The sequence below is a fragment of the Eublepharis macularius genome, chromosome 2 (assembly GCF_028583425.1).
Source record: "Eublepharis macularius isolate TG4126 chromosome 2, MPM_Emac_v1.0, whole genome shotgun sequence".
Lineage (NCBI taxonomy): Eukaryota > Metazoa > Chordata > Lepidosauria > Squamata > Eublepharidae > Eublepharis > Eublepharis macularius.
This window is the reverse complement of record NC_072791.1, coordinates 167,441,716-167,464,599: the sequence shown is the minus strand read 5'-3', so window position 1 is coordinate 167,464,599 and position 22,884 is coordinate 167,441,716. Positions and strand designations below refer to the sequence as shown.

General features: G+C 41.7%; 1 protein-coding gene across 1 annotated transcript in view; it reads right to left on the bottom strand.

Moving 5' to 3' along the window:
- The window catches only part of KALRN (kalirin RhoGEF kinase), a 717,152-nt gene that overhangs the window by 154,796 nt on the left and 539,472 nt on the right, over positions 1-22,884 (bottom strand). Inside the window, exons 27-33 of the mRNA XM_054971242.1 lie at positions 22,708-22,797; positions 14,886-14,978; positions 13,707-13,818; positions 12,919-13,109; positions 12,542-12,643; positions 11,399-11,541; positions 9,425-9,527 (exon numbers count right to left, since the gene is read on the bottom strand). Coding sequence (XP_054827217.1) covers positions 9,425-9,527; positions 11,399-11,541; positions 12,542-12,643; positions 12,919-13,109; positions 13,707-13,818; positions 14,886-14,978; positions 22,708-22,797 — 834 coding nt within the window. The remainder of the gene's footprint in view (positions 1-9,424; positions 9,528-11,398; positions 11,542-12,541; positions 12,644-12,918; positions 13,110-13,706; positions 13,819-14,885; positions 14,979-22,707; positions 22,798-22,884) is intronic.

The window sequence follows — 22,884 nt, the reverse complement described above, 5'->3', positions numbered from 1 at the left end:
TGACATTTTATCTGGCCTGGAGGAAGTATATAAATTTGTGTAAAATTTTGTAAATACATCCAATATTTCGGGAGATTTAGTGAACGTTTGTCCCTTGTCGTTTTTTATGAGTCTGACGTGCCTATTTATTCTCTTCTCCTTGACCTTCCAGGACAGATAACGTAGGGTCCTAGGAGAGTGGTTCCAGTACTTTTGCTTTAAATATAAGATGTTCTTTTGAATTTGGGACGTTTCAAGTGACTCCAGAGCTTTGCGCTCATGGAGCAGCTGTTTATAGGTTTTTTTGCTGCCTCTATCCTTGTGTAAGCGTTCCAATTGGTGGATTTTATCCATTATGAGTTGTTTTTGGAGTTTTTTCTTCTTATTTAGAGAGGCAGAGAGAGCGATCAGTTGTCCCCTTAGTACCGCCTTAAGAGCGTCCCACACCGTTTGGGAGGATGTCGTGCCTGTTTGGTTATCTTTGAGATATTGGGTGATATCTCGTTCAATTTGTAGGACATTGTTCTCATTAAGTATGAGGTTTTTCTGGAACGTCCAATGCCTCTCCCTTTCGTAGGGCCTATCTAGGGATAATTTGCACGTTACCCAAGCATGATCCGAATAGCTTATGTCTCCTATGCTGGAGAGTAGTACTCTGTCTCTCAAATCTGGGGACACCAGGATATAGTCGATCCTGGTGTATACGTCATGGCGTGGGGAGTAGTATGTGTAATCTTTGGCCAGTTTGTTCATCTCCCTCCATATGTCCACTAAGTGGAACCGAGTAAATAGCGTGAGCATCTGTGTGTCACGATTAGGGTTCTTAGGCCTTCTTGGCACTCGAGGTGCATTGTTGCGGGGAAATGAGGATTTATCTAGGTCATAGTGTGCTACATAATTGAAGTCCCCTCCCACAATTACTGATCCCTCCTGGAATGCCTCTAATTTTCGGAGGATTTCTTCCGTGAACTCCAGTTGCTGCGTGTTGGGCGCATAGACAGATGCCAGTGTAAGCAATTGTCCATTGAAGTGCCCCTTTATGAATAAAAACCTGCCTCTAGGGTCCCGTAGGGTGGCTTTGTGTTCAAATTGGACCCTGTTTGCTAGTAAGATTGCCACCCCGCGGGATTTGGAGGAGCCTTTTGCGTGGAATTGCAATTTTATCCATGGGGCCTTAAGCTCCGCCTCATAGGATGCATGGAGGTGTGTTTCTTGGATCAGGGCTACATCTACATTTAGTTTCGCCAGGCTGGTCAGAACTCTCCTTCTCTTCACCAGGTTGTTTAAACCCCTCACATTTTGTGAGACAATATGGACATGTGGTTGTGAGGCCATTATAGAATGGGTAAAAGTAGAGTATCAGAATTGGTCTTTGAAGTGAAATGTACTGGTATTGCAGAACCAAAAGTGCAAGTATAGAGACCGCTAGCAGGCGTGTAAGGGCTCTTGCCTCAGTAGTTTATAATAGATATGAATGAGATGGCTGAAATGATCTAAGCACCAAAGAAAGGGTCAATACGTAAATGCAATAAGATTCAGGTAAATAAATCACTGTCTGGTGTTAATTAATTAAGCAATCAAATTTCATCACTTTGAAGGCAATCATGCAACAAATTCATTGGAAAGGAACGAGAAATCGTATCACAAAACACAAATGCAATGAAATGTATAGCAAGCGTAAGTTAATCTACTATGTTGGTAATTTTCAATAAATAATTAATCGACTTCCGCCCTTACCCTTTCAAAATATGATGGGAAGCAAGCAGACTGTCAGTGGACAAAACTGACAGTTGTGATAAGCTTGTAGTCTGCTATGCTACCTCCCCTCTCCGATTATGGATGGATCAAACAGCAATTAATTCCAGGTATATGATAATCAAGTTACAATCAAGTAAGTACCAATTAATTAAAATTTCTTATTATTACCGTATGTAGGAGTAGACCAAATTAATAGATGTACCTCTTAACCTTAAATCACTAAGTTGCTTGTGGTTTGCTATGTTACCTTCTCTCTCTGATTATGGATGGATCAAACTGCAATTAATTCCAAGTGTACAATTTGCTAATCAATCAAGAATCAATTAATTAAGATGTTTGTTTGTTACCTTATGGAGGAGTAGATTGAATTGATGGATGCACCTCCTAGCACTAAATTACTAATTTGCCTAACTACCTTAACAAAGTTATATACAATAAGCACGCAGCACTTTAATGTTGTTTTTGGTAAAAGCTTGAAAGTGTAGATATATTCAATTAACTCACTATTTATACTCCTTTAAACCAACTGTCCCCAGACTTGTAATAAATGATTAATTAATTCTTGCCCTTACCTCTGCCCAATGCAGTAAGGAGCAAGCAGATAGTCAGTGGGTAAAACTGCAAGTTGTGACTGGTGTATAGATTGCTTCGCTACCTCCCCCCCTTTACTAACGTCGGATCAAGCTGCAAGGAGTTCCGAGTATCTGATATGCCAATCAAGAAGGTAGTAATTAATTAAGATTTCTCTTTATTACTTTATGTAGAAGTGGATCAACCCAAGGGGCGCACCTTTTAATATTAAATCACTAACTTGCCTTAACTACCGTACTAAACTATATACAACGAGCACTCAGCGTCTTGTTACTTATTTTCCAGGAAGAACTTGAAGAGTGTATTTATATAATTATCACAAGATCTAATATTTCTCTAAAGCAACCGTCTCCAATAGAGAAATAGAAACTAAGGTGCTACACAGTCCTCAGCAGCCTCGCGAGAAATCTCTGCAACGAGGTTGCTGTAAATAAACAGAACGGAGGACTGTTTGTGTAAGGGGCTAATAAAGAAGCAATCCCTTCAATCCCACCCCAACCACCCCTACCCACGAGTAAATTAAGTAAGATTGGGACGTTCCAACACAACATATTCTGGTCATAAGTCCTACCAGTCAGAGCTTCAAGTGTCCCGGACCGGTATTTTATTATTCTTCTGAGGAGACATGGGCAGCGGTCGTTTTCTTTTCTGAGAGCTGGCCTCCGTCTCCATGGCGACCTCTATGCCTAGCTCACGTAGAAACCGGAGGCCTTCCTCGGGAGTAGAGATCGGGTGCTGTATGCCCTTCAACGAGACTCTCAATGCAGAATACCGGGTCCAGCTGTATTCTATTTGGGCATTTCTGAGTTCCTCAGTTATCTGTCGGAGTTGTCGTCGTCGCTCCAAAATCTCGGCCGGTAGGTCTGTATAGACGCTGATTCGCGCTCCATTGTAGGAGAGGAATTTTCGCGCCCTCGCCACCTCAAGCGTTTTTTTCCTCAGCCTCCAGTCGGCAAAGACGGCCACCACATCTCTAGGTCCCCGCCTCTTATCTGGATTTCTGGGGCCCACTCGATAAGCTTTGAATATAGTCAATGCATGGGTTTCCTCCAGCTTTAGCTCCGTCATCAGCCAGCCCGCCAAAAAAAACGGCCAGGTCTGCATCCACGGCCACATTTTCCTCTATCCCCCTAAACTTCAAATTAGCACCCCGCAGCTGAATCTCCATGTCCAGGATCTTATAGTGGACACGATCTTGTTCTGATTGTAGGGAGTGGACGTCCTCCCTTAAAGCCGCAGTCTGGGTAAGAGCCTGATCCGATTTAGCGACCACAGAGTCCATCACTATCTTAAGGTCAGTTAATTGTTGTGATAGTGGTTCCATTAGATGGGAGATTTTGTTAGAAAAGCTCGATTCGATGTCTAGCAGTAGGGCTTTTAGTGCTGGGTCATAGGAAACCGTCTGAGTTTTTCGCGCCTCAGCATTCATCATCGCGGCCGCCATGTTTGCACTCGTTCCCTCTATCTCCCCCTCCGTACCTTCTGCTTGCGAAGCTGGGAAATAGCTCTGCAAATTTTTCGCCGCCTTAGAGTTGGGCTTCTTTGCAGTAAGATCTTGCTTACCCTTCATACTAAGTTGTGTAGAACGTTTTTGATGTGCTTATCGGGGTTTAGGGGTGGAATTGAACCGGAGCTCTGGCTTTAGGCGTCCATTCCTCTCGGTGCCGACGCCACGCCCCCCACCATTCCCTGTCACCAATCTTAAAGACTGTTTCTATCCTTTGTTCTATTGCAATCCTTAAATTTGCTCAAAACCCAGCACTTAGTATGACCCTGTACAACAAAGAGGGTGTAAAGAGAAAAATCCTTGGAAACTGTTCCTCAGCTCCCACCTTGAAGGTCCGCTAAAGGACAGGAGTAAGATCATTCACATGATGATCAATCAAGCATTTAGTGGCAACTACTGGTTCGTTTTCTTAATTTATTCATATTTTAGTCTAACTACTATAATCTGTAAGACAATATGAAACAAACATGGGTCATTAACAATAGTGCCATATCCACATGGGCTTCCACAGCAAGATACAGCAGACAAACTTGGCAAATATATTTTTAAATTTTATTCACGTATACCCTGCCTTTCTCCCCAAAGTGCCTTACATTGTTCTCCTCTCCTCTATTTTATCCTCAAAGAATCCTGTGACTGAGACTGTGTGACTGGCTCAAGGCCACCCAGCAAGTTTTCCATGGCAGACAGGAGATGTGAACCTGAAACTCCCAGATTCTAGTCTCACACTCTAGCCACTACACAACCCCTGGCTCTCAAAACGGGCTGCCCAGCCCTACAAGTTTTCAACAAGAGGAGAGCAATGGTTGAGAGAGACTAGTTATATGTATTGTCGAAGGCTTTCATGGCCAGAGAACGATGGTTGTTGTGGGTTTTCCGGGCTGTATTGCCGTAGTCTTGGCATTGTAGTTCCTGACGTTTCGCCAGGAACTTGAACTTGAAACATCAGGAACTACAATGCCAAGACCACGGCAATACAGCCTGGAAAACCCACAACAACCATCAGACTAGTTATAGATTTAAATAAAACCAAGCAAATAAATACTGGGTCACCCGTTTACAGTCCATTGATTTTTCATATTTGGGGCCTGCCATTAGCTGGCAGAGTAGCAAATTTCCCAGTATTTACCAAACACCATTAAACTGGAGATGTGGCAGCATGGAAATGCAATTGTAGCTTCTGTGAGTCAAGTGGACTCCTGAAACTCTGACCATATAGTATTTACAGATAAATACCACCAGTTCAGTCTTACTTTGATTGGCTCCTTTAAACTAGTGACTTTGATCTTGTCTATATAGCTGCTTAGCACAGCTTAGACATCCATGGTTTTAATCCCACAATTCTTTTAACTGAAGCTAAAGCATAAGTGAATAATGTGCTTTTACAATAGCCAATTCTTTTGTCCCCAGGCTGTGTCATTGTTGTATCTATTTCCCTTAGAGGGATCCTGCTTGTCCACTAGCCTCACAATCTGGCATTTACATTGATGTGTATATAATTTTGTAAAATACTTCAAAAACTCTTCAGAAACTCAAGCCAGGTAGAAGGCAAGTTTGCTGAATACACAGTCCCATCTTGTGCCAGGCAGAACAGAGACAGTTAGCTAGGGAAAAAATGTGACAGAGAACCAAAAAGACCAGTTCTGCCAGCCATCAGCCATCCAAGTGTTTTCCACATGGGAAGGGTTAGTGTGCAGCAGCAATGGGGCTCCTACATGCCAGGTTTTCCTGCTCATTTTTCCTGCATCAGTGTTTTCCACACACACAAAAATTACAATTGAGTATCATTATAACTTTATAGCAATCTGTGTATTAGGTTCTCTGAATTCTTGGCTTTCATTTTTTAAAGTAAGTTTTTTCGTTGTGGAGATATAAAGGTTAAAGCATATCTTCACAATGAAAAGGGCTACAGACTTTTTAAAAAACGAAAGCTATGAACTCAGAGAACCTGATATACAGGTTGTTATATCAAGAAATTAATTTTCTTTCTTTCCAATTTAGATCAGAACATTTCTTATAAAGTGGCATAAAGTGTGTTTAATGGCTGAGATTCCTTCACTTGTATATAATGAAGGTGCTATGTTATTTAATGTGGGGAAAGAAGGCAGCATGGTATAACCTGATCTTGTCAGATCTCAGAAACTAATCAGGATTGGTTCTTAGATGGGAGACCACAAAGGAAGACTCTGTAGAGGAAGGCAATGGCAAACCACCTCTGCTTCTCATTTGCCTTAAAAGCCCCTTGCTGGAGTCACTGTAAGTCAGTTGTGACTTGATGGCACTTTACACACATACACGTGTTTTAATGTACTTTTATGTGGTTTTAGTATTCTAATTTTATTGTTGTTCTCTGTTCATATTTTCTTCAGATGGTGAGGGAAATGGTGTCAATTTGAACAGGACAAGGAAAACCAAAACTTCCTTGAAACATCACAGCAAAGCAGGTTTGGAAAGATTGCAGGAAAGATAAGGAAAATCCAGGAAGTGTATGGAGGTGCCAGCAAAGTGTCCTTGCAAGTTTGGCAGGCAACCATGTTTTCAGAGCTAGAAGATCAGAAGCTGACTCTCAACTGATCAGGAGATCAGCTGGGAACTGGATTCTAATTTCCCAGCCACAAGACATTACCGTCTTCTGGCAAGGCTAGACCCAGTAAAATTTCCATGGAGGGAAATGAGAATGCCGATTGATCCTCTGACTAGCTGAGAGTCAGCTTCTCCAGAATCACGTCTGGCAGCTGTTCTCATTGTTCAGCCTGATCTGGGGCATCCCTACCAAGCTATAAAACTTGAAATTGTGTAACTGTTTATCCGGAAACAGTGACTATTTTATATAAATGGCCAACATCTGCCAGTGTTTCCAAATGTTGTATATTTTAAAAAAAATCCTGCAATCATAAAATTGCAGAACTCTATGATCCTTACTTTTAATTTTTTAAAAAGTAGCCGAACTTTAGTTCTCTCAATGCACTTACGATTATTACAATTTCTCAAAGGTCTTTGACCATGTACTTTATTTTTATCAGCCATCTTATAGCTTTCAGAAATCTGAAGGCTCAGATAGTTCATAAAGTTAAGCAAATGCACAGCCATGATAATGGAGGATTTATTTGGAGCACTGCTAGTTTTAAAATGCAAAGGTGGCTTTTGTGCTGCATCTGAACAATAGATTTTGCCCAGTTGGCAGGAAAAGAAAGCAATAACATTTGGACATGCCTCAAAGGCAAACATAACTTGTTTATCGTAGGACTCCTATAAAAGTTATTCATTTAAGATTTAGTCCTGTTTTACAGGTTGACTCTCCCAACAATATTGGAGCAGGAAGGAACACAATTTCCTCACAAACTGTTTGTCCTGCTTGTGGAAGGGCATATATTTGCATGGCAGATACCATAACGCCCTCCAAATATGCTACTCACAATAATAACTCAAGACAGTTCAGAAACATTTATATATTATTACTTTTTGGTAGAATGAAACCCAAGCTCAACAGCATATTTCAAACCTAACAGCAGTGGGCATAAATAGTGATACTCCATGTTCACTGTGCCCTCACCTGGATAGCCCAGGTAAGCCCGATTTCATGGGATCTCAGAAGCTAAGCAGGCTTGGCCTTGGATAATAATTAGATGGGAGACCTCTAAAGAAGACCAGAATTGTGGAGGCAGGCAATAGCAAGCCACCTTTTTAGTCTCTTGCCTTGAAAACCCCAGCAGGGTCGCCTTAAGTCAGCTATGACCTAACAGCATTTTCCATCATGCTCACTGTGCAAATGAGAATTGTAAATACTTATAAAATGATACTTTCCTCCATTTGTCTAGAATTTGGGGGCGGGGGGGGGAGGATCCCTTGCAAAAGAGCCTCAGCCCCTGAGAATTTCAAACCAGTTTGTGCAGGGGGGTGGGAGTTATCTTGCAAATATATTTCACCTTGAAGCCAATGGAAACAACTATCAGACTGATTTTCTAATTTATTTCCTAAGCTTCAGTTCCGAAGTTAAAGGTGCTGACTCACTCAATTTTTCAAAATGACATTAGAATCAAAGCCAAATCGGACCTTTTTTTGGCACACCTCTGATTTACACTCTTATCAAATATTCTTGTGCTAAGTGACAACTTGGATAGCTTGTCCTATCAGCAGGTCTTGTCATCCACTCTCATCTTCCTGTTATTTTCCTGTCCACCATCCTTCCTTCTCTATCTGAGGCGCGTCCTCAGTAAAAACAGCACATGTTCCAAGGCCAATACAGTAAAAGGAAAGTCCTTTTTCCATTTCTGCGGCTCTAGTGTTATCCAGTGCAAAGGCCAGCTGTTTTATCTTTATTGCCATACAGACTCTTGGAGGAATAACTGCTTGGTGAATGGCATGCAATTCATCATGCGTCTCTTCTAATATATACAAGAAGGTCCCAATTTATGGAGTGAATTCAACCTACATGTTTTAGCTCCCCCCTGTCCTAGCAAAAGTTCATGTTGCTCAAAAAGGGTATAAACACTCGAACTCACCGCTGATGTGTAAGAAGCCTACATCTTAGTCTTCTCAAGTAACGTTTCTAAACTCAGGTCGCTTCCACACGTCCTTAATGAGACGGCCTGCTAACGGAACTTTGGCAGGTTATCTCACTCATTACATACGTCATCGTTTCCCATGTGTGAGTGGATTGTGATGATCCCGGTTTTTAAGAGTTTTTTTGTAAAACTTGTTTTGTTCCGTTTTCATTTTTGATGCTGCTATTTCTGCGCATTTATCTACTGTATCAATGCATCTGGAGGCTTCTTTGTGTTTTTGAAGTGCCCTCTCACAAGTCTCCAATCCCTCCTCTTGCCATTACCCCTCCCACACAAGCATTTGGCTTGCATGTGCAATCGTATAATTCTTCCCCCCGCCCCTTTTTAACTTTTTTAAATGGTCCTTGCGCTATTACGATGCAGTGCTTGCTACACTGGATCACTTAGTAATCAGACTATCATCTAGGAACAATACTGGGAAGGGAATGCCATTTCTGATTTTACTTCAAATTAGCATTAAAGCCTGTTGTTTTGGAAAATACAACACCCCCTAGCAGCAATTCCCCCCACCCCCTTGCCTCTCCCCACAGCATCAGTCAAGGGGGGATCAGGGAAGAGAGCAGGGGCTCCCTCCTCCTCAGACCCCTCGGCTGCCGCTTGCCTTGTGTGCCGCCCTCCCAAGGCCCCATGGAGGTGGTGGGGAGCACCACCCCCACTGCTTTGGGACGTTGGGAGGGCCTTGCCGCTGCGCTGAGGCTTCCCACAGCCCGTGCTGAGCTCTTTTGTGATGAAGTGCAGAAAGAATGCGCTTTCTGTTTTGGAACCTTTTTTGTTTTCCGCTACAAACACACACAAGATATGCATGAGGACACTGAGTGTGGAAAGTGAGTTCCAAAGGCAGGTTGGGAAGACTTGGCTTCGGTACAGAGAAAGCGCCCCCTCAAAAGGAACATGTGGAAGCAACCTCAGTGTGGTTTAACCACACAAAAAAAGAAACACTTTTCTCTTTGCTTTTTTCCAATCTATATGTCAAATTTTGCTAGCCAGAATTAGCTGAATTGCATTTTTCAGGAATAAAGCCTACCTTGTCACTGTCCACGGTATTCTGCGAGGTCCGGGATGCAATTGAAATTGTGTCGGGCTGACTACTCCCATCTCCTTGACTGTCAGCATCTTCTCCTCCCTCTCTGTAGGAAACAAACAGTGAAATTTCCTCAATGGATCTAAGAACTACTCAGCTAGCATGTGAGAGTTGGTTGCTTAGTTGATCACACTTGTGTTACTTACAACTCAATGTGTAATTTAGAATGATGTCACCTCCACCATGAGGTTAGCACATAATAAGCACATTTGCTCTTGAAAATTGACTCTCCTTATATAGTGACAGCAACAAGTCTCAAAATAGCTCCATAATGAAGGTGGCTGGCCAATGGCCCATTCAGCTTGGATTTCTCACTTAACCAAACCCAGCCATCCAAATTATAGCCTTGCTGTTTTGCAAAGCTTATGTGAATTGCTAAGGGTCCTTTCTACGTGCCCATATTTTCAGTGGCTTAAATTAGGAGGTCATAAAAACCTCCAAGGGAAAAAAAAAGTACAACCGTGTCAGTTCTTCCTTGAGTATTAGCTCAAAAGAGTTTGGAGCATTTTTCACCATTGCAAGGAGTATTGAAGTTGCATTCCAATTTTTTTCAAGACAACAAGAAAATCCCCTTGAATCCACTGACATGAATCAAATTTGGTTCCTGTCATTGCGTCCTAGAACACATTTAAAATACAAGGATATCTAGAGCAAGTCACTTCCTTCTACATTTAGACCAACAGATAGTTTGCCCCATTAAGATAAAATTAATTATTCTGCTCCCAGATGGTATATACTTTGAGGCATACCGGAGGCTTCCTGGCTGTTGACCTTTGCTGCAGCAACATAGGCTTTTCTGTTCCTTAGCCTAATAGTTCAAGTATACATTTTAGCCACCTATGGGATGATACAAGTCTCCCATTCATAGTGTAAGACAAACTCATAGCATCCAAGCAAATAGTTTAAAGATCATGTTAGCCATCACACATCATACTCTGAAGTAACACCATTAAGCTTACATTACTACAGCGTATGTTGGTCTTAATAGTTTTTAAGATATTTTAATATGCATGTTTTAAATTTGTGAGCTGCCTTGGTGGACCCATGAGGACAGAAAGGCAGAATAAAAATCTTGTTAATAATAAATAAATAAATAATAATAAAACCAAGCATATATACCAATGCTGGTTCACTACCATAGTTTGGTCAAGCTAGGCTTCCCCACTCTGATAGGAGGCATGTGAATATATGAAACAGCCTTCTTCCATGTCAAAACATTGTTCCATCTACACTAAATAGTTTTTACTCTGACAAGCAGTAGCTCTTCAGCGACCCAGGCAGAGAACATTCTTTTCCTAGCACCTCAGATCCTTTAACTGGAGAATACTAGGCATAGAATCTGGTACCTTGTGCATGCAAAAGATGAGTGACGATTCCTCCTTTCCTTCTCCCAGTTCCCTCCCTCACAGATTCCAACTACCATCTCATTCTCCATAGAAAAAATAATGGCTACTGCTGACTTTAATGAGACCAGTGTCATGGGAGCAGGTTTTGGCCATACCTCCTCATCTCCTTTATATTCTCATGCAAGTCAACAGGAGCCTTTCAATTTTATGGAAGAAAGAAAAACTTTCCTGTCATATGGACAATGGCTGACAGGGATAACTTGAGGAGGAGATGCCAAGTGGTGGGCCAAGACTTCTTCTACTTGTGCTGAAAAAAAAACATTGCCACAGGCAGCACTCCCATCATTCTTCCCCTTTACTTCTGGTCGAAAGGGGGGACATTACAAAGCCCAATGAGACCAGTCTGGACCCAGGAACTGTCCACTTTAATAGTGCAAGCTTTTGATGACTATTTAAACAGCTGTTTGTGCCGTTTCTACCCCACTGGCTGATCTGCACGAACCCCACTGTGTAGATAAGAAGCGCATTCTCATTGAACAGGACAGTGATTGCATGAGTTGTACAAGATTACCTCTTGCTGTTGTTCCTCTGCTTTGCTGGGGTCTTGGGGAGCTGTATTGGCTCTTTCAAAGCCCCTTTTAAGTGTATAATCCTTTCCTGTATCACTTCCCGTATGTTTTTTATCCATTCTTGTTTTGTTTCAATACTGGATGCCTAAAACGTCAACAGAGAAAGAAGACAAAATTATGACATTTTGCAAGTATCTGAAGTGCTGCGATCGAGTGCTTCCCAGTTGCTCCTTTGTCTGGATAAGCCACCAAAAGTCCAAGTGCCAAATGCTGATAGGCAGCTGCACCAGCAAGAGCAACTTAGATAAGTGCCAGATAAATATATGCAGTACACAGAAATACAATATGCCTATGCAGGGGAAATGGGATGTCGTTCTGCAGAAAGCTTTCTTAAACAAAACATGTGCAATAAAAGGTCCTTGTTAAAACAATCAATCAGCAGAAATGACAAGCTTGTTCAGGTGGGAGGAAAATCACTACAGCTAAGAAATCCATCAGGAATGGGTAGGAGTTACAGAGCGAGATGATTATAAAAGACCTTTCCACAAACAGTCTCCTCTTCAGGCCATGTCAGAGGTGTAGACTTTCTTACAATGATTTGATTTGCACTGCTAGTAACACAGTTGGATCTGATTGCTCATTTTAGTGCTCCTGTATTACAAATGTATTCTGTGCCTTTATTCATTTGGGTCATAGGGGCTTTTCCCTAGTTCCATCAACCTCCTAGACCCTCTTTTAAACAAATTACACTTGGGATGATCTATACTGAAAATCGTAACATGAACATGAGCTAATGGGGTCCCAGCAGGAAGACCTGGGTTTGACGCAGTTACCTGGCAAGGCCAGAGCGGAATCAATAGCCATGGTTGTGACCAGAGACATGGGCAGAAGTAGAGCAGTCAGTCAGATGCGAGTCCAAAGACAAGCAAGACCAATAACAGGAATTTGTGGCCAAATAGACAAGGATCCTCACAGCAGTAATGGACAGTAATACTCCTGAATAGATTACATTATCAAACTAAGAAATTTCTCTTTAAGATTCAACCACCATCATTTTTACACTGAAATACTGAGTGGGATCTATCTAAAAATTCAAGGTTTTTGACAAAATGTGCTGGGTGGGGAAAATAAGTGCCAAGACTCACTTTTAGCACCGTTTTGTTATCTGAGGAGGGAGTCCGTCCAGACCACAAGGCAAACTTGCAGGGATCGCCTTCCACATGCTCCGTCACTCCCAATTCTGAGGTCTGTTAAGAAGAAGAGATTATTAAAAATTATATTTTAAATTATTTTAGGATAGGAAGGAGCTCACTTGCAGTGTCACATTTCAGCCTTATGCACTCCAGTTAGCCATAATGAGTCATGTTAACTTTTTCAGATATTATCTGTACTTTGCTTTTAGGTAAAATGGGATAAAAGTAGTCCGAATGGATAATAGATTGATCACACTTTCCAAATTCAGAACACCTTTGTTTTTGGTTTGTACTTTTAAGAAACCTTAAAACTCACACAGCAGACATACCAGTAATTTGTTCTTGTAAACATATTTAGTGTGTCCTGCAGAATCTTTGATCTCTTTGCTAAAAACAAGAGAGATTTCGAAGAGAAACAAGTGCCTTTCACGACCCTTCCGGATAAGAGACTTGGGATCCCACACTTGGAAGGAATCCTGAAGGATCAGTTCTCCCTGAACATCCAAGTTTTCATCAAACCCTAAAAATAAAACAAACCAAATCAAATGAAAACATAACCCCATACAATTGGTTTCAGATGCTGATAGTACAAAATTGAAGGGTTTTTTTTCTTTAGAATCACCAGAAGTCAGTATTGACTAAAAGTCATGAAATTCTTTGTTACTTCAAGGTTGTCCATGACCTCTTTGCTGGATCAGGCTACTTTTCCATTCTTTGTTCCACCACCTCTTTTTCCCTTCTGCCGCTAGTTCATTTGATACTTCTCAAAAATCTGAGGCAAGAGAGGAATGCTCAGATAGTAATATGAGTGAGCTACACTTGCACAAAAGGATTGTGCTGAATTAGTGGGACCTTATATGTCATACATAAAGGGTGGCAAAGTTGTGACAAATCTGTGCTACTTATAATGGAGGCCATTATGGATGGTCCTCCTGATGACTGTTGCAACAGACAGGCTTCTTAATTATTTACTCAATAAAGACAAGCATCTGCAAAAAGCCATCCTCCATCTACAGACCCCTCACTAATAAACACAAATAAGAGTTTCTCAGCCCTTCTAATCCCATGCTAATGCCGCTGTGCATGCAACAGCATTCTCCTCCAAGCATCTGCTTACCTTCCAGCATGCTGACATGCATGGCATCATTGGCTTTCTTGGGGACACTCAGCATCACTTCCAAACCATCCTTCAGCTCCCCTTTCCCCTCTTCACAGCATGTTAAAAGCTCCTGAGGAAAAACGTAGAACAAAACTGAGCCCCAGACAGCTTGCTTGCTTTGGGTTGCAGCTAATCAGGACATATCATTATGCAACTAGGCTCTTGGGAAGGGAGTGTCAAGGCAGATATAATCAATGTTGATATAGTATGGATACCTTTACTGAATGCTACATTTAAATTAGGCAGCTATTTATACCAGTACAATGCCCCAGCTAGCTCTCTCCTGTGAATTAACCAGATGACAGCCCCACCCTGTTATCAAGCAAATATATATAGATATCTAAGAGCTAAACTAATGAGCCCCATGGCACAGAGTGGTAAGCTGCAGTACTTCAGCCCAAGCTCTGCTCATGACCTGAGTTCGATCCTGGTGGAAGCTGGGTTCAGGTAGCCGGTTCAAGGTTGACTCAGCCTTCTATCCTTCCAAGGTTGATAAAATGAGTACCCAGGTTCCTGGGGGTAAAGTGTAGATGACTGGGGAAAGCAACGGCAACCACCCTGTAAAAAGTCTGCCAAGAAAACGTTGTGATGCAACGTCCCCCCATGGGTCAGCAATGACTCGGTACTTGTACTACCTTTACCTTTTTTACCTAAGAGCTAAACTACAAGAGACGAATGACATGAGGACACACATGTGAAGGGAGTCGCAATGTTAACTGGGAAGCTCAGTTTTAAAAGACCAATCGGAAGGCTTTGCCAATTGCCCCTCTCTACAAAGCCAGCAAAGAATATGGCTACTCAAGAGGGTTTGTTAATTTCCTCTTCACCTCCAGAAGGATCTGTCAGTTTCACCTCCCCTTCTAGGAGATTCTTTCTCCTCTCTCCTCCCCATGCACCTCCAATACAAACCAGGCCCTCACATAGCTTCTATTAGCATCTTAAAAATGCTGGGAGGGCTCATTCACAGATCTCCCAGCGTCTTGTGTCTGTTTCAAGCTTAAGACAGTACTATGTCAATCAATCCAAGGCTGGTTAACCTGGCTGAGCTGAACTGGGATTCACATCCCTGCCAGTTAATCTGCCCATCTGCGAAGTAAAAGGGCATTAAACAAGTATTACAATAAGTTGATTATATACCTTCAATAAAAGCTGGTACTTGGTTATCCTTTGGACAGGTTTGATTAAGTATGAGGAAATGGAGTTGGCCAGGCCATGCCTTTGTTGAATTTCCTAAGTAAAAAAAGTTTAAAACATACAATTCAGGTGTTTTTAAACCTACAAACATACTGCAGAGAGAGGGTTCCTATGATCAAAAGCAGCCATGCACAATCCATTTTAGCTTCTCAGTTCCTGTATTGATCAATTCTTTGGAGCTAGCAATTATTATGCAGTTTCTTGAAAAAACAAGAGAGGAATTTTGTAACCTCCCCTGTGGTCATTTAGAGAAAACAGTTTTGTGTAAGCAACCAGCTTGGGCGCTGCCAAGAAAATAATGAACAGTTCACTTGAAGTTGATTTATACTCCCTTATAAAATCTACTTGTTTCTGATTTATGGGGATTTAAATCAGATACTTACCATTAAAGCCTCAGTTAATTTCACATCTGTGGTGTGATGGTGTTGGCAGATCACTATTACAACCTTTGATGTATTCTGAGATGTAGATTGCTTAATAACTTATAGGACCACTTTGGGAATGCAGTCCTTGTGTTGTTAACTTTGAGAACAATCCAGATCCATTAAAATCAATGGGGGTGTGGATTGTACTTTTTTAATCCAGCCATTGGGAGGACCAGTTAAAATTGCCCAATTCTTAACACAGTGTATATGGCCTTAGCAAAAACCTCTCTGACTTCTTCAATTTGCCCCTAACTCAAAAGTTGCTTTGTGTCTGTAGTATGTCAGGATGTAGTCACACTCCAAAGTGTAGTCATACCCTGCAATATCTCCACTTTGTACAAGGCAGGGGCCAGTGCCTCTGTACACAAGGTAACATCAGACGGGACAGAAAGTTTCCCTTATCAGAGATGCTGACTGCTAAACTTCAGGGATCTAGGCCTGCATGCATGAGGCTCCAAAGCTTTCCCCGTTCTTCTCAGTCCCACAAGCATAATGACGAACTCCATCTATCCTCCATCTATGGAGGGTCCATCTATCATATTTCATTCATCTTCTCCCATAGGAGATTAAGGCCATTTTCACATGTCTTATTGGCGCACAAAGCTCCCGCAAGGACGTCTTCCTAGCACGATTTCCTGGTTCTCGCATGAAATTGCACCAAGAAGACACTGTCCTTGCAGGAGCTTTGCGCGACATACCGGAGCTGATGTGTGAAAAGGGCCACAAAGGGATGTAGGAGAAGCAGCATGACACAGTCTTTCATACCATAGGGAGTGTGTGTAAGTCTACACCCTTCCCTTTTGATAGTCACTAGGTAAAGAAGGAAGCAGCAGGAATGCAGTAACAATCCAGCACAGTAATAAGACAGGCATGTCGTCAAGCAAAGCAAGAGAGAGCTCTGCTGCATTCCTCAGGTGAGGGATCATCTTGCTTCAGCAACTGTGAAATAATTCGCCACTCTGTTCTCTGACTCTGTTCCATTCCCAGCTGCAGTCTGATCAAGTTACTAGAGGCATCCACCACCAATCTTTCTTTTAACCAACTACGCAAGGAATCTTAATATGGTGGATTGGTGGCGGACTGAAATTGATAAACTGATTACTCCTCCGCTGCCTTCCTTGTACTTTTAAATACTTTTATTGTACTGTTTTTATATTGTTTAATTTTAAAATTTTAAATAGTTGTTATTATTGTGTTGTTTTATAGAATGTAATCCGCCCTGAGCCTGCCAGTTCAGGGAGGTTGGAATAGAAATTGAAAGTAAATAAAATAATAAAATAAAATAAATAAAATAATAAACATGGAAAACAGTGTCTAGATTTTAACTTCGGGATGACCCAACACAATTCATTATATACAGATAATGGGAAGCCCCCTCTGGGCCTGGTATGTATAACATGTGCACTTGCCATGTGAAGAACATCAATTATACAATCGTTCTCTGAGAGATAACTGCTTCATCTAAAGCCACTCAGAGAGATCATGGATGAATTGAGATAGCATAAGCTCTTCTTGACCATTATACTATAATAACTACAAGTTCCTTCCATGTAAAAAATTATGTAATGCATGAAGAAGTCTGACTTTGTTCAGGTTTCCCACTGGTTTTGCCTTAACTGTTCTGCTGTCTAAAGAATTATCTCTGAACCTGGAGATGTCATTTAACTATCATTTCTAACCTATCTATATATAATCTATCCTCCGTGAATTTGTCTAATCTCCTTTTAAAGTCACCCAAACCAGAAACCACCACCATAACTTTTAGCAGCAAATTCTACAAATTAATTGTGTGAAGTACTTGCTTTTGTCTGCCCTGAATTTGCTGCCAATTAATTTGGAGGAGGGGAGGGACCTCTGAGCATCCACGTTATGAGAGAGAGAGAAACATTTCTTTCTCTCCACAGTAGCTATATCATCGTTCTAGACGACTGGTCAGGTCTGTCTCAGATATAGGCACGCACTTAAGAAGCCCATAACGTCTAATTAGCTTCCCTATATCAAATCATATAACGGCTGGTCAGAGGTTTGTAATGTCTGCAAGGAAACTTTGGGTTGGGGGTGGGAAGAATGGGAGATAAATATAGAGCCAGTATGTGGAACCATGTCATAAGAAATAGCTGAGATATGTCTTGGTAGGGACAAGAACTGAATACTTTGGTATTGAGTACTGTCTGTTGACATAGATATGCGCCTACTGATGAGTTTCCACACTGCTAAACATGCTATGAAATTAGTTATGCTTTGTTTCAGACAGTTTCTATCTCAGTGCTTGCTTAGAAATTTTCTGCTAACACACTCTACTTATCTGTTTCCCTGCATGTCCTAACTGTTCTTCACTATTATACTGTGCTCAATTAATGTCCTAGCTGTTAATTATATTGTACTGTCTCTTGCACTGCTGTAATACGCCTTGGATTGCAGTGAGAAAGGTGGACTACAAATAAATAAATAATAAATAATGTCTTTGGTTCATTACTGGGTATAGTACACAAGTAATACAATTATGGAGTCTCTGCTTCCTTTTTAAGCCTTTATTATTACAGCATGCCTACTTAGTATTCTTAATAACTCAATCTACAGAAAATCATACCATCCAATATAACAAATACAAAGACCATTAAGGAAAGCAATTATATGAGTCCAAAAAGTATCTTACTCAAAGATAAAAGGGTCACAGGAAAGGGGCCCCTTCTAAGAAGAAGCTCTCAGTTTGTCATATTTATAAGGGTTCAGAACCTTCTCTTAACAATTAACAAATTATTGGCTAATTTATGATTTCATACACCAAACAAGGTTCTCCATATTTGAAATATCTTCTCGAAACATCTAACAATAGCTAGTTCAGTCTTGCTACTTTTTGTGTTAACAAAGTCTATGTAGAATTAGTGATTACAAGTTTCTCATAGATCTGAATATATTTTGGCCCTCCACCACTATGTCTATAATATAGCCAGCTTCTCTGAAGTTAGACATTCCTGCCATTCTCAGATACTCCCTGCACCTGGGCCTTGGTACAGTATCAGTGAAATCCTAAACAGAGTTACTCCAGTCTAAGCCCATTGAAGTCAATGGACGTAGACTGTAGTAATTCTGCTTAGGATTTCACTGTGTATATATATATTAGTATGAGTTAGATGATTCCTCTAATCTACATATGGCAATACAACTATGTAACTCTGTTGTTTTATGCTCCTCTCCAAGGTTGTTTTATTCTAGGTCTCTAGACTCTTGTTGTGGCCTATCTAGTTATGAGGCTGGGCTAGCCCTATTTCTGTGTGCACGGGTGTCTTGAATAACTTCCTTGGTCATATCCAGCAAGTGTTCTCCTACAGTTCTACTCATATCCATGACACTATGCATAATTTTATTAATTTCCATCATGACCTGTCCTTGTGGTAGAACTCTTACAGAGACCATGGGCTCACCACACCATGTTTTCTGGAGCTTGTGCTGTAGGATCAGCACTGGGCACCAAGGTCCCAGGACATGGTTGAAGAATCCAACAAGAGTCGCAGGCAATAACTGTACCACCAGTGTCAGCTGCACTGGCTCCCGGTTGAATTCTGGGTCAAGTTCAAGATGTTGGTGTTAACCTTTAAGTCCCTTAATAGACTGGGACATGCATATCTTTGGGACCATCTCTCCCTGTATGTTCCCCGGAGGGCATTGGTAGACCAACATCTGCTGATGTTCACCTGGCCTTGACCAGGGCCAGACTCTTGCTCTTTTCTACTGTTCAGACAGACTAATACGGCAATCTTGGTGGATTTTCAGTTCTAATTTATACTATGGTCAGCTCAGACCAGAATTTTCAGTGCTAAGAATAGAGCACTGAATAGGTGCTCTCAAGCACACCTAATTTCAACCATGATATTCTCTACTCCTGATTTTCTGCTGCTGGAAAGTAATTTGTAAAGTTTAAAAAGTGCCAAATCAGGCGAGAATTAATGTGCAATCTTTTTTTGCATGATGAAGTGACTGCACAAGTGGTTAGAACAAAGTAGATTGAAGAATTTAACCCTCAAAATACAAAGAAGTCAGATTATTTTCTTCCTATTGCTTTCCACAAAAATGGATTTTCTATCCTATCAACATTAAAAAACAGCCCACCTACTAAGAAAGCATAAAGAGGATGAAACATCAACATTTTGGTATCAATAGCAAAAAGTTTCCAGCCAGCACAACACAGCTGGGCTGGAAAAGCTTAGCTGGGCAAATGCTTTTTTAATCTGTGTCAACACCCTGTTAAACATGTAAATCTCTTAAAATGTTAGATCCATGCTGGAAGCCTTTGAATGGCCTGAGATGCCACCTGCTGGTTACTACATTTAATTGCCATACGCATTTTCACCAAGGGGACAGGGATTATTCTAAAAGAGTCCTATGAGACCCTGCCCAATTAAAAATAATAATTTCCTCGTCATCATCTTTTTTTCTTAGCTCACTTGAAAAGTTCTAAACTCTGAATTAAACAGAGACAATTTAATCAGCAGCATGTAATGAAGCAAGTCATATAAAGCACTAGCAGCTGGATCTAGGTAGAAAGGCTGCCAAGGGATTGCATTTGTAATTGGAGTTGTCCAATTTAGGGGTAGATGAACAATTATGCTAAGCAGAGCAGGGACTGAGCCAAACTGTGGGCCTACCTCGAGTGCAATTAATGCAACATGCCTTTAAGCAGTGAGACTGATCTTCTTCCATTATTAGGTTTCTTAAATCTGCTGTCAGGAGATGATGGCTTACCCCTAGCTGACAGGCGGCTCCTGTGGGGACAGGGCAGTCATAGGGGCCAAGCTTGAGATGACTCCTAGCAGACTGAGATCACTAGGGGCAGTAGTGGGGGTAATGCTGCAGTGCCTGCCCGGAAGGTGCAGCCAAAGACGCCCTCTGCTGACGCATCAAAGGGAGGGATGAGAATTGAATTGGCATGAGCCGAGCAGCACAGCAGGGAGCCTCAGCAGGGTCTGGCTCTGCCAGGACAGCTGTTGCCATGGGTGGCAGGGGCAGGCGCCCTTGCAAGAAGGTAAGGGTGGCTGCTGGGCTTGCACAGGTTGTGCAACCCTATTTAGGGGGCCGAAGAGAGGCCTGGCCAAGGAGGAAGTCATAGTCACAGACCTGCTTCCTGGTGCAATGGTCAGGAGATGCAGGAGAGAAGCAGGAGTAGGGTGTTCCCTCTCCCTCTATCTGAGGTCTTGAGAAGGTGGGCATCATTGCAACAAACTCAACCAGGAGACAACAGGGCACCCTCTCACTCCTAGACATGGAGCAACCTGGGGCGGCTACCAGGGGCTACTAGAGCAACCCACCCTGTGACATCCACCCTTGGCTCACAGAACAATGGCTGGATTCTCATGGACATTTAACAATGAAATCTTAAGAGATACCCACTGACTTCAATGGACTTAGAAGGTTGCAACTCTGTGAAGGATTGCATAGTAAAATATCCCTGGTAGAATAATAAAAACATGGGAGCCATCCACATTGTAGCAGATTTTAGAGGCTGGATGTAGGATGAGGGAGAGAAGACTATCTGTCTCCATAAACCAGGATATCTAGTTCTGATATCACCAATGCTTATTAATCAATTTTAAACTCAAAATGTGCACATTCAAATTTCTGTAGCATTTTAAAGTGTTTTGTGTAGTCAATGATTAACTAAGGTCGATTTACACATTTGAAAAACACATTTAAAAGAAATCAGCTCCAAGTTTTAGCAGCACAAGTAATAAAAATGACAAGTGAAGACTGATTTTCATTTCGCTTTGACAATGCACATAGAGCAAACGGTGGCATTTCAAACATCTAGAATTTTTAGTACTTTCATCCTGAATTGGATGATATTTTCCATATGGCAATTAATTCTTGATAAAGAATTTTAATAAGGCGAGGATTTTCCCAACAATATTCTGTATAATGAGCATGCAGCTGTTACTTTATTTGTTGTGAAGGATCCAAATGCTTTTCTACAAAGCAGACATTATCTTGCAAGGATATCATATTTTCTGTGCCCTCAAACAGCATTATTTTGTTCCTGGGAAAACGCACATTTTCTCCCAGCTACATTTCTGAAGTTGATTGGGACTAACACGGCTAACTCCTCTGGATCTACTCTCCTCCTATCCATGTTAACATTCTTCAACTTTATAGCTTTTAAAAAATGCTTTGCTGCAGTATGTTGGAGGCCAAAGGTTACACAAAAACCTGTAAGAAGCCAAATCCACTCTCGCATTTTCTTCCTGAGCAACTATGGCATGGCGTCTCCAGTTGGCAGTCAAACTCAGGGGGGCCTGAAGCAGATCCTTGGTGTAGGAGCTGGAAAGCATGAGTTGCAGGGAGCTGTCCAGGATCAGCATGAGCTAGGCTGGAGAGCTCTTGAACCAGTGAAGGCTAGAGCTCAACTGAAAATGTGCATAGGGAGCTGATAACCCCAGTTGGGTCCTGCAGATATTTAGAGTCCAGTGCTCTCCTCCTGCACGAGTGTGGAGTGCAGGTGCCTGAAGCTGCCAGATATGCACATCTTCATCTAGTCAAGGCTTTGGCTCTGACTTTCCAGCTTCTTTGTTTCTGGGGGAGCCTCTCAGGGTGCTGGAGGGGGACACAACCACTCCAGGGTCCTGTTCTGTTTGTTCCACTGGTTGCTGAATATGAGCATTCTGGGGTAGAGAAGGCTTCCCATAGAGGCTATGAGGATGGAGACAACTGGGGACTATGAGGGACTCCTCACGGTTGAAGAGTCTTCTTCTTTCTCCAAGGAGTATTTCTCCCAAATTGAGTGTGGGCCAAGGTAGGTCCCAACAGCTACTGCTGCCAGGTTGATTCAAATTATAAGATAGCCTGCCTGCCTGTTGAAATTCTTTGCTGCATGAAAGCATCTTTGATTTAGAGCACTGGCATTCGAGTGTTCAATCGGAAACATGTAAAATATTTTCTGTACAAACATACAAGGCTAGACTTGAGCTCATAGGGTTTTTTCCCCCTCCCTGGACATTCTTCACAGTGCCAAAACACCTTGTCTTATGACGATTTTTGCAACTTCTTGCAAAAATGTTAATTTATTCACATGCATCGAAGACAGGATGACTTTGTACAATAGAAAGAAGGCAGTTTTGTTTTGTTGGAAGATGGGATTAAGTACTGAAACTGCTAATGTGTATATGCCATGAGACACCACCCAGTAGCTTTGGGAGCTTGGGCTGCCCAGTCTTCTATCGTTCTCCCCTGGCTGCCATTGTAAAAATTAAAACCACAAAGCAGTAAAAAGGGGGTGGGGGTGGGGAAGGGGAAGCAAAGAAAACATGTCTCATTCTCTCATCTGACACAGCAAAGCAATAAGTGCTTACATCGAAGAATGTTCCTGCATGCTCCAGGATCAGCTGGCTGGAATCAGGCTTGTTTTTGCAGTAGGTGACATACATCTGAAATTTATCTGCCTGTGAAAACAAACATAATGATGGGAAGAAAAAGCAAGATAAGCAAACACTGCTTTCACCATTTCTAAGGAAGCTTCCTGAGATAAA